At 41.9% G+C, this 12,760-nt stretch overlaps 1 protein-coding gene across 2 annotated transcripts in view; it reads right to left on the bottom strand.

Annotated features, from left to right (window-relative positions):
* The window catches only part of JMJD1C (jumonji domain containing 1C), a 196,064-nt gene that overhangs the window by 70,343 nt on the left and 112,961 nt on the right, over positions 1–12,760 (bottom strand). The window contains exon 1 of one of the 2 annotated variants that reach the window (XM_019507891.1): positions 4,168–4,290. The exons of the other annotated variant lie outside the window; for it this stretch is intronic. Within the exon in view, the coding sequence (XP_019363436.1) occupies positions 4,168–4,176 (9 nt within the window). The 5' untranslated portion in view covers positions 4,177–4,290. Of the gene's footprint in view, positions 1–4,167; positions 4,291–12,760 lie in introns of those variants that run through there. 2 annotated transcript variants of the gene reach the window in all.

Below are 12,760 nucleotides of genomic sequence, written 5' to 3'. Positions count from 1 at the left end.
CCCTGGTCCCCAGGTAAGAGCAAACTGCATCTCAAAGGATCCCAATACAAGCAACTAACCTTCATTTTTCCTCCTAGCTTGCTGAAGACTGCAAGTGAGAGGAGCAATGGAAAAATCCCTGCCCATACCCAGTTTACTCTCCCTCTCAGCATCTAGCTCTGCCATCGTGACACAGGATATTGGGCAAGATGGACCTATGGCCTGACCCAGTAAATTGCAGTTCTTCTGGAAGTTTGGGGTAGGTCCCTTCACAGGAGAGACTAAAAAAAGATAACTTACAAAAGAAAGTGGGGTCCCTTTAACTGGTATATACCCGAGGCATGCTGTCAAGGCTGCTATGGCCTCAGCAGGACTTAAAGAAATTGTGTAGGTTTGTATGTATGGACCTACCACTGCAACAGTGACATGGCGGGGATGAATTGCCTATGCAGCAGTGGCAATGGGGGATTGGAGCATGCACAGGATCACGCACAAAATGGTAGCAGCAGCAGGGGGCTTGCACTGCTCTTGCACTGGGGGTCCCAGGCAGTCTGTATTGCAGCACGTAGTCAATGTGGTGTATGGCCCCAGCTGCTCTGAAGCTGGACATGCTTTAATGCATGAATCACAAGTTTTAATATGAACAAAAACTCATTACAACTGCAACGTTTTACAGAAAAAAAAAGACTAAGTAGATTTTGCAATCCTTGCACAGGTCAGCACCACATTAGTCCTCACCATCTGTGGTTTAATTAACTATAGCTTCCTCTGGGTGCTTAGAGATTTTCTGATGATTTAAGGCCTGAATTAAATAAAAACGTGAATATAACCAACTTAAAAAATACATTTACACTAGACACATGTAGAAAATAAGTACTGCAATAATTTATTTTTAAATATTAATGTACGGGGCTGTCATCCAAATTCAGGACAGCCAGAGAAACTAATTCAATTTTGGTATTAATTTCAACTACAATGGAATTATTCTCACTTATATTAGAGGTTAATTTGCTCAGTAATTGTAAGACTACAGACAGACCTGGTATTTCAAAAGCTTAAAGCTTGTCTTCATTCGTCAGATCCATTCTATACACAAGAAATTATTTTATAACCAGTACATAACCAGTAAGGTAGATGTCCACTTACACAATCATCAACTGCTGCACTTAAGATTATACAGTTTCCAGAACTAAGTTAATAAAGCGATTAGTTTTACAAGATCACCACTTGCCTTTTCCACACAGGTATTGCCTCAAGATACACCATGATGAAAACAGGCTTTTCTGGCTACAATGCAATTTCTCAAACTCTGATAAACTGTTTATTTGTTATCTCAGTCTATGAAGGACACACAGATTTTTAACAAAAATAAGTTTATTTAAGATCAAATTGGGTAATATATTTATTATGCTCATTTCCAAGGAGAATTATTTTGAAGATACTACAATGGCTATGACTGCACTCCTAACAGAAGATGTCTGTGCAACTGTTGAAGTTGTCCTCAGTTTCGGGAATTTAACAGCTTTATAGCTGCTTCTAGACTTTCAGACAACAACAACCATAAAAATGTCATTTTTAACCTTCAGATTGCCAAATGCTTGCATTATTTCTTCTTGGATGCAAAACCCAACAACAGGTTTACTGGATGGGGCATCAAACATAAGTTTTTAGAAACAGGCTTCTCCAAACAAAAACAAAAAAAAAATTAAATGGCACCTTTCTTAACCCTCCTAGACAACGAAACCTTTAATCGCCGTTCCTGGTTTCTTCCTTCTCAGCTTCTGCCCCCCAAAATGTTCTATTACATTATTTCTCCATCCTTTACAGCCATCCATGTCAGCTGTATCTTCTCCTTTTTCTTTTCTCCACTCCCTCTCTTCTTTTCTAGCTATCATCTCTTCTGCTTCATGAAAAAAAAAAAAGAGGGAGGAAGCTTATTTTTGTGTAATACTTAGGTCAGCTTTTCTGCTCAATATTATCATGTCTCACTGAAGAAAATCAAATCAGAAGAGGCTCTTAGAAAGGTACAAGCAAATGAAGCAATGAAATATAAGGTAGTATCTGATGAAGTAGACCAGCAGTGCTCAACCTTTTTGCCTCTACTGGCTAGATGAATGGTGCATGGACTGTCAATAGGCAAGACTGGGCCCCACACCGCCCAAACTAGCACACAGGGCCATAACTCTTTGGTCTCCGAGGCTTCCCACCGGTCCAGAAATTTGGCAGCAGGGGACCTGCAATTAGCTGCCACCACTCTCCTGCAGCAAGATTTTTGTAACTATGGGGAGCCCCACAGGCTGGATGGCTCCATTGGCCAGATCTCGCCTTAGGGCTGGGGACTGAGCACCTCTAAAGTAAACTATACCCTAACAAAAGCTTACTCCTCTCTGAATGAGTTACTCTATATAAGGTGCCACCCTGCCCTGCCTTCTACAAAAAAAACCCAAGGATCCTCAAAAGAGAGTGTGAAAGGAGCTATTAATTGGAAGTTGCCCACCTGCCTGGCTGCAACCAGGCAGGAAGGGTATATTCTCCTCAGGCCTGAACCTAGGTTAGGCAGAGGAACTGAACTGATAAAGATCCCAGCCTAAAGTAAAAGGATGTGGGTGATCAGCAGCAACTACAGATGGGACACTGACAGTGAAGCAGAAAAAAATAACAGGGGTTGGACTCTCTCTCAGGTCAGGAGTAGGGGTGTCAGGTTAAACAGAATTCTTACAACATTTGCACAGATCAAATAGAGTTTAGGTAACCCACAACAGACATTTAGGCCTCCTGTGGTTTCACCCCTTTTCACTGCCTACAGTATACCACTGCATAATACATACACTGTTGTGGAATGAAGTATACCACAGCCTTCATTCTCATTCGCTTCCCCATTTCATTTGGTAGCAGTTGAATAATTAATGAAGAATAAAGTACCCCAGAGAGAATCTGGTATCCATCAATGGACAGCTGTACCAGACCTGCACCCCAAGGCCAGGCAGATGTTACACAAATCACTTGAGAATCACACTAAAAGGCTAATACAGTTGAGAATAATGCAAACCAAATAAAAAATAAAACTCGAGGACCATGAGCTTTGTCCAATCAGTATACCTACTTCCTCTTTTCCTATGTGCAATATGAACATCGAAGTCTAAAAACTATAAGCAGTCTCTCCCATTTCCATCTTCTCCTACTGATAACTCATTCATTTTCTTTCCTACTCCACTAAATCAATCATTCTCCCTCCTCATGCATTTCACACACAACACATTCACCATCATCATTTCAACTAACTCATTCTCCAGTTTTTGTTTTCTCTCTCCGTCTCATTTGTAAGAGACAGTGAAAAAAAATGAAGAGCAAACCCTGGAACATTTCTCTTGCCCCAACCAGCAGCTCTGAAAGCCACAAGAGACAGGTTATGTCCTTAAACACCTGCCTGACACCCCAGTGGTGGCACTAAAGGCAATCTAGGGAATGAAGGACACAGACTCTCTTCTCTGCAGGCTGAGTAATTAGAGAAGATCAATGCGGACCAGCATGATTCAGGACAATCTTGTACTCTGGTATGGGATTTTAAGCCTAGATACAAACATGTTATTTATGGACTGAGATACCCTTTGAAGGCAAGTAACAATTCTCCAAGTCATTTCACTAGAGAACAAATCATATAAATATGGCAAGTCTTTACACAAAAAACACTGTCAAAGAGGCATTCTTTTGAATGACAGTTGACAGGGCTGGAGAGTGGCTAGATGGATAATCTGCTACACCCAGAAGTCAGGAAGAGTGACTAAAACTTTCTTGACTGAGAAGCAATCTTTCAATCAAAGATACTAATGTTAAACAGTACTAGAATCTGAGCTAACACTAGGTGTCAGGAATAATAAAAGTTATTTGCAGTACTAGGACCAGTGGAATTGGAAGGCCCACGTACATTAAGTGGTAACAAACTGAATAATAACAATTCGTAAGTCCCATCAATAAGATTTGTGCTGCAACACTATCCCTTGACAAGTAACATCCATAGGATTTATCACACAGCAAGCTACTACTCTACATGATCAAAGGTCTCAAAATCCAGTTCTTTACAAGGAAACTATGAAATGAAACATTATCAAATATTAACAGCAAAGCTCAACCTCAAAAATAACAAAAATAAAAATATTCACTAATGTAATTTCAATGAATCGTACTCACATTTATCATTTGTATTACCAGTAACTTGTCTTCCCAGCAGTTACAGAATCAGCAGCCTTCCAGATAAAATGTATATAGGCATATAGAGCCAGTCTAGGAACTTTTCAAGATCTTCAGGAATATGCTGTTCCAACTCCTGTCTCTATAGAGTCTCTGGAACATGGGCAGAGTATAGATGTCTATCAGACCACAGCCTTGAATGTGGGGTCTCAGCCTGACCAACACAACTGGTCATCTTGGTCTGCTACCATACAGCTGATCCCCCAGACTGATCAAAGCCAACCCAAAGCCTGCAGCAGAGCCTAGCTCTCTGCCCACTCTGTCACTTGAGTGGCTGGCTAAGGTCAGCTGAGCCTCCACTTCCCTTACAAAGGGAGCAGGAAGCATCCTGGCAACCTGACCCAAGACTACTCTGCGACTCCTTCAACTCCACTCTTAGCTTGATCTCCCAACTAGGCTTGTTGGTAGCCTTGCTTTTCCTGTCTGCTCCTCCAGTGCTCTTGACTCAGCTTACTCATAGATATTGCTCTCAGCTGGATCTTCTGGCTTCCTGACTGCTCATTGGTAATCTTGACCTCTGTCTACTTCTTCAGGGCTCTTGACCTGACATGCTGTCTAACTCTGTTCTCAGACTGACTTGGCTCCCTGACCCAGTCTGTCACCAGGCTGTATTCATCCATCCTGACCCAGGATGGATGAATACAGTGCCCCAGTCCCTGAGTGGCCACAGACCCAGCAGCCATGTCCCAATGTGGCGAGCTCTGAACTCTAAATACTGACCAAATCCTCTCAGTTGCAATGCTCATCCCTTAAGAAAAACAAAATATACTGAATGGGTTGCCACAGCTACCTGTTTGCAGCAATAGCGTGTTTCTGGCACATTAGCTGCCACATATGAAATGTTATTTAAAATCGGCAGGTATTTTTAGGGTTTGTGTTATAAAATGCATTTCTTAGTAGTAGAGTGTGTACCAAACATGCTCCAAAACCTGACAGTGAAGAAGTAGAGTAAACAAATATTTTGCATCTATGTTGCAAAAAAACCTCCTTTATAGTTGTAACTGAAGTTACTAAAGTTATGCAATCTTGTGAAAAGTGTCCTGCACAGAAAGGGAAGGGTCAATAACAAACTGGTTTGTATACACTATTTCCAGTATTAGAGCCCACCAACCTGTAGTTATGGAGGTCCAGGCACTGAGACAATGAAAGAATTGCTTCCTGAGGAAAGACAGCTACAGAAGGTGTTGCTTGTCTGTTAAACTATTCTCAACTGAACAATCAAAATAATTACTTCAAAAAGGATAGACTCTGATTAGAGGAGCTGCTTGAGGTATATACTCAATGTCTCCTATGGTTTACAGTGTCTCTTGGGAGAAACCAATAGCAGCTTGTAATGCTCTCTTTTTGGGACAGAAGTACACATCAGGCCTGTGCGAATAGGGAAGTATTCAATTCGGATTTGGCCGATTCGGAGGATAGTGATTCAATTTGGAGATTCAGATCATGTCCCAAATGAAATTCAGGGGAATTGGTTTCAGAAGATTTGGCGCCGATTCGGAGAGATTTGGTGATTCGGCCATAGACTATAATGAGGAATCACTGAAATACCTATAACTGTCATTTTTTGGCAGATTTAAGTGAAAATTGCAGGGATGGTAGCCCCTTCTAAGGGCATGAAGCCTGCCAGGTTTCAACGAGAAAGGTGCAGGGGTTTCTGGGAAACTGCACCTCAAACTGTTCAAACCAAATCTCGCAACGTGTGACTTCGTGTGTGTTAAGGTGCTGTGGGATGAAAACAGGGGCTACTATCCCTGCAGTTTTCACCTTCACAACTCCACTGCAACCAGTAAGCCTGAAGCCTCTCAAACATCTTACAGGTCTGGGTTTTCCCCAGCCAGGACTGTGTGGTGACTGGAAGTTATCAGGTGCCTCCTATCCACCTTCACAGATGGGCCTATGAACTAAACTTCATCAACCTCCTAGATACAGAAACTCACGGACTCAACATAAACACTGGATTTATGACACACTACAACCTGCCTGACATCTGACTCCCCAGCTGATCTGCCTTCGGCACTGCTGGCAGGTACCATAACTGGGATCATCTGCCACCTCAAAATGATCCCATGCTACACTACCCACCCCTCCGCCTCTGCTTCTGGGATGAGGGTGAGGATCCTGTCTTATCCCCCTCCTCAGCAGCACAGGCACAACAACAGGAGGAGCTGATTCAGCTGAGCCACTTGCCTCCACAACCCCAACCTCCTCAAAGGTGCTCTCCAGAGAAGGACACCTGGCTCTAGGGGAACTCTGAGGGGTGTGGAACACAAACTCAGATTCCCCCTTGTTCCCCAGAATTTCTTTTGCTAGGGCACTCAGGTCTCCTGCTTCCAAATCCTGCTCCTCTTCTGGCACTGGGAGGTTTACACAGGGAGATGAAATTGGATTGGAGGTGTCATGCTGGTGGCCATTTCTGGTGTTAGGGGACGTGGTGCAGATACTGCTCCCACCTCCTTGCTCCGACTGGCAGCAGAAAATTCATCACTGCCAGGAAAGGGGATGCATTTATGTTGGGGGGGGGGGGGGGACCACTAGCAGCACTCTCCCTACCCACTTCTCCCTCCCCTGCCAGAAGACCTTGCACCTGCCTTCCCGGAACACTTCATATTAATCTTTGCTGTTCTGGAAAGTGTGTTCGTTCGTGTGTGTGTTCAATCTATTCTTCTCTGTTTGTGTAACTAGCTAAACTCTTTTCTGATTACTGTACATGTATGTAATTAATATCTCTTCTTCTCTGTTGTGTGTGCATGCATGCGTGCAGCGTATGTGCTTTCCTGCACAGTGATGGATCATACTGCCAGGAAAAACACAGTTTTCTTTTTAAAAAGTGTGTGTGTGGGGGGGGAGAGGGGGAAATAAGAACAGATAAGACGTTTTTGGGGGAAGAATAAGTTCAAAGAAATGGATTGGATGGGGATAAGTAGAGAGATTCTAGACAAGGGTAATAAGTAAGCTGTATCCAATCCTTTCCAAAAACAGAGACTAGCAGGACACTGACTAGGAAGCCACACAAGTCCAGTAGTAGCTTTCAGACTCTGTTGCTCAGGCAGAAATAGCTCACAAAAGGGACAGAAAGGCTGCAGACAGAGGCTTATATGCTGTTTTGACCTCCCTCCCCCAGAGCCCTGTAATTGGAAGGGAACTCAGGGAAAGATCAGTCACTGGCCAGCTACAGATGTCAGTCTTTCCTCCCTGCTCCCCCTCTCTTTTCTCAGTTTCTGTTCCCCTGAAAGACTGCCTTCCAAACCTCCGAATCTTTTCCAAATCGATTCACCGGCTCTGATTTTTTGTCTCCCAATTTGATTCGGATTTGGTGATTCAGCCTCCGAGTCAGGCCGAATCAAATCAGCAACACAAGCTTCATACACCCCTAGTACACATCCTGTGTTCGTGCACCCTAGAGACTATACTAGGTGTCATTTGTTTTGTCAAAGACTGCCTCCTTCAGTATTGTCTGTTTATAGTTTGTACCTTCCAAAGGAGGAAATCCAAGCAGAACCCTGCACAGAAACGATAACAGCCTTTGTTCTGAACTGTGGGTCAGTCAGCTTTAGACCACTATGCAATCATCCATACATGCCTTGCAAATTTGTCATACAATTTTTGCAACAAATTCTAAATTTATAAAAGCTTATTTTGTACTAACTGGATAGAATCACTGGAAAGCTAGACATAGAATACATCTTCCTATCAAAGATGTCCAACCTTTAGACTCTACTTGTCAATAGAGATTTAGACTGTCCTTGCTTTGCCTTTTCCTTAGCTGCCTCTATCTATGACAAGGAATTCCCACAGGATGGGAGAAAAAAAAATGTTCAAATTCTTGTGAGGAGACCTTCTAGAAACATTCTGCCCATTTCAAAATGGGATCAGGGGAGTTAAAGGACTATCACAAGCCTTCTAATTCTAGGTGGCAGCAGGGATCCACATATATCATGCTCTCATACTGACTGAACTCATATGATTGTCTCTGGTGTACTCTCATTGCCAGAACCATCAACAATGGTAGTCTTTACAGCTTTGGAGCCAATACCAATGAACTCAGTGCTTATCTTCAGCAGGAGTGTTTTTATGGCACATACCAATCATACCTTTTGGTTCTTTGAGCCAGATTCATACCAATGGGTTGCTAACATACTAAAAGAAAGAACTGCAGAGATTCAAAGGACAATGAGAGTCATAGAGTCATAGCTCAAGATTCACAGACTTTTCATGCAGTTATACTTTGGATGAACATATCTGAGAATCTTAAAGCTACTGAAAGTTTATGTTATCATCTCTGTACTTTGCATTTTGTGAAACAACTTTTGAAATACTGTGTCTAGTTCTGGCATCCACGATTCAAGTACAATTCAGAGAAGAACCATAAAAGTGATTGTTGTATTGGAAAACAAAGCCTAATAATCAAAGACTCCAAGACTTATTTTTGTTCAGATAATGGATGACACTAGCATAATCCATAAGCATCTACGTGGGGAACAAAAATTTGATAAGAGAGACCTCTTCCATTTAACAGGCAAAAAATATACGATTCACTAGCTAGAAGTTAAAAGCTAGCCAACATTAGACTGGGAATTAAATATAAGAGTTTAACAGTGTTATAATTCAACAAAATAATTACCTAAAATATCTTACCAACAGTTATGGTGGATTCTCCGTGGAAATTTTAATTCAAGATTATATATTTTTCTATAAAATATGCTCTGATCCAAAAGGGTATTAATTCACTCAAGTCATCTGGCTTGTTATATGAGAGGCCACACTAGATCAAAATGGTCCTTTCTGGTCTCATAATTTTGACGTATATATTGTATTTTGATATCTGTTATGGCTATCTGCAGCTCTGTTGAAAAAGTGGCTCTATGGATTGTCAAAAAGAAAAGAATTATGGTTTTGTAGAGAAGAAAAACTGGACTGAGATTTGCATATTTGCATAAGAGTATTATGGCTAGTTCTGCCTGGTGTGACCTCAGCAAGTCATTCAATCCCTTCGAGCATCTGTTATCCCATCTACAAAATGGATACAATCCTTTTCTATTCACAAGAGTTGCATGTGGGTAACTAATTATCGTGTACTCATGAGGTATGCAAGAAATAGGATGCCGAACATCAGTCAATCAATTCAAGAATTAATTTAATCAACTTGCAATAACTATAGCTGAGGACTACATTTTCCCAAATGTTCAGCTCTGCTTTTCAGGAATTGAGATTCTGGCTGGGGAGGAAGAAAGCCTCTATAATCTTAAAATAATGTATGCAACTTATATTCAAAATTCATCACTTGTCAATGTTAAGTTATAATATAAATTAATATTTGCAAAATCCATCAAAATCAATGTTTCATGCTCTTATTTGCTCTACAAGCACAAGCTAAAGCACTATTCTCAATAAAGCTGGCAGGCACACACAGGAACAAAACAGAAATAGTAATGTTAATTTCAACTCCATTCAACAGACAGGAAATGTTTACTAAATTGAACAGGACAAAAATCTGTATTTACAAACAATGGTAGTAAAAAAATAATAATTCAGAACTATATTTAATTAAGTAGTATACTTTTATGAGCAGGAAATGTATTGTACTCCAAGTCTCTTACATCAAAACAAAAACTGCATTTCTATTTTGTTAGTAAAGCCATGCCAATGCCAAAGGAAATAAAAAAAAAAAAAAACTATTGGCTAATCACCCTCGTCTTTATTAAACAAATTTAAAAGTTTCGATAAAAGTTACATGGGTTCCTAAACATATCTGGCCGTCAGAATTCCACATATAGTAGTTCCAGATGAAATGAGGATTAACTAAATTTTCACTAATTACAATTTGCTGAAGGTCTTGGAGTAGAATTCTTGTAGAGGACTAATCCTGGAGTTAAAATAAATAAATAAATAAATAAATAAATAAATAAATAAATAATCTGTACTTATAGCTAGGTTTTTTTTTTAAGAAATATATTTAATTGGAAATTACTTCTGCCAATAGCAGTTAATTTTAATAGTGTACTGTTTAAAGCTTTCACTCATGACATAATTTAAGCCTACACTACCTCAAAATATCAGATACCCTAATTTTTCTGTAAGTTATTCATCTACACTGCATGAGCAGGAGGGTGTCACCTATACCATGAGTCTACCAGCCACAATGTACTACCTCCAGTTTCCTCAAATATATATATTTTTTAAAGGCATAAGAACTTTTGATGCTTTCTACAAAATTCTCTGAAAACTGCTGTTACAGTACAGCATTCACTCCATGAAAACAATTCCCATTCCTACTCTGTGAACTTACTGTGCTTCACAGCATCATCAGGCATCCCAGGTGGACCACTTCATAAACTGGAAGCAATATAAAGCTATACCCATGTGGCATCACAGGCAGACTGACAGATACTGCCACTCAGAAGCACACAGCAACCCATCCAAAGTACAAAACACACATGGTTATGCTGGTTCTGGCTTAGGAAGCAGCCCATCCAAAGCAGTTTTTGAGGGTCCTGCTCTGGAGCATAGTAAGTTTACTTTGTAGGCTGAGTCAATGTTATGCTAACTACAGTATGTTTTCCATATTGTTTTATAGAACATAACATACCTGCTTCTTACAAAACAGCATTCTATCAAGGGAAAGAACAAAGCAGACATTCATTTCCATATTTCATCTAACAAATTCCATCCTGTTGGTGGGACCAAATTTAAGTATTTAAGTTCTGTTAGGAAAAGTCTCTACAGAACTTAAGTCTCACAGAATTTCTCCCATGACTTACTTTAAGTTCCAACTGTAACAGATTTTTTGTATTTTTTTTTTTTAGTTTCACTTGAATGATTGCAATACTATGTCCCCAATCAAATTTCTGAGTTCCTTTACAAAAGTACAGTGAATTTGCTACCAAGTATATGAGAAAATGTAAATTGATTAAAAATCAGTTGTGCATCAAAAGGGGCACTGGAAGGAAACACAAAAAGTAAACCAACAACATAACCAGTAAAAAATTACTGTTACTGTTGTGCATGTGTTGTGTCCCACCTCCATTGCCCAATCCAAAAGGTAAGAATGCCAGAGTTACAGAGCCTAGCTGCAAAACTCAAACTATAAAAGACTCAAGGTTATTGCTGGTAGTTTTTGGGTTCAGTTCACAATGCATCAGCTAACATAGCAGCTGTCACACAGGAAAGACATTTTAAATTTCCAGTTTCTGTCATCTATTATCATATGTGGAAGGGCACTGTTGGTGCCTGCCACTTTAAGGGCTGAGTCAAGCAGCCAGCAGGTGCTTGAGTGCAGCAGCCATTTTAGAACCATGGCCGCCTATATAAACAGAACAGTTTGCTGCTGGCAGGCAGAAATATTGCCTGGCTGAACTGCTGAATGGAACATCTGCAGGTAGGAGCAGGAGGCTCTTGGTCCTGGCCATGACCTAAAACTGCACCCCTGCTGGGAGTGCGTGGCCTGGTGGGACTCCCAGTGGCACAAGAGCCCCTCAGGAAATACCAGGCCAGTTACCATCCCAGGAGAAGGTGGGTCGGAGCGCCTCGGTAACCTCTAGCCCCCACATCAGTGTGGGTAAGAGTTGGGGCCAGGCATGGCTATGGCCACCTGAGCCTCCACCAGGGAGGGAAGCCCTGTAGACACAGTGAGGGGGCAGATGTGAACCCCTGTGAGGGAGTAGAAGTGGAGCCCCAGTGAAGAGAGGGAAACCACAGGGCTGGGAGCCCAGTATGTGTGTGTGGATTTGTGTAGAGTTGCCCTGGGAGGTGCCAGGGCAAGCTTGCCCCAGGTCAGTTAATTGGCTGGCCACTACCCTGGTAGGGGTCACGAAGAAGACCCAAAAGATAGTATGTCTGCCACCCAAGGTGTGTTCTAGATAAAGCCTATGGCCTTAGGGGGCCACTCCAAGAGGGAGCAAGGCGGTATAACTTATCGATGCTTGAAAGAGACCCCGTAAGAGGGGGTGGAGTGTGAGATTAGGATGGTATGAGTGTATGTACAAATGAGGCCTGACAATGAGGGCTAAGCTTGGTCCGGCTGTAGGCCAGGAGCACTGTCACCTGGATGCCATCTGTGAGGCTTGGCTGTGGTATAGGGGAGGATCAGAGCCACAGAGAGCGCCCCCTGGCATCGGGGCATGAATGGGCAGCCTCCCACCTAATTAGAACCAATTATGAAACAACAAGGCATGGCAGGTGAGTGTGGCGGGCAGTTAGTCCAGGAACAGGTGGGTGGGCCAATGGCAGACTGGCCCTGAGAAGGCCCCGTTACACAATATTTACCCGAATTCAAGATGACCCTAATTTAAGACTACTCCCCCAGTAATTAGATTCTAGACATGGAAAAGTTGTTATAATTTTCCATGTATAGACTCTAACAGTACAGGGAGCAGGCAACTTGACCCCTCTCTCCCCCTCATCACTTATCCCTCCCACCTTGCAACTGTCCCTGCCTCTGGCCCCAAAACCTGGCATGCTTTGCAAAGTGTCAGCAGGGGGGGCAGAGGGGACCCCAGCCCAGCTCAAAATAGCCTCCAGCCTAGCGGCAATGAAG

Source organism: Gavialis gangeticus, unplaced genomic scaffold, assembly GCF_001723915.1.
Source record: "Gavialis gangeticus isolate Ggan-Ray unplaced genomic scaffold, GavGan_comp1, whole genome shotgun sequence".
Taxonomy (NCBI): domain Eukaryota; kingdom Metazoa; phylum Chordata; order Crocodylia; family Gavialidae; genus Gavialis; species Gavialis gangeticus.
The sequence above is the reverse complement of the archived record's forward strand: the minus strand, read 5'-3'. Positions and strand labels throughout refer to the sequence as shown.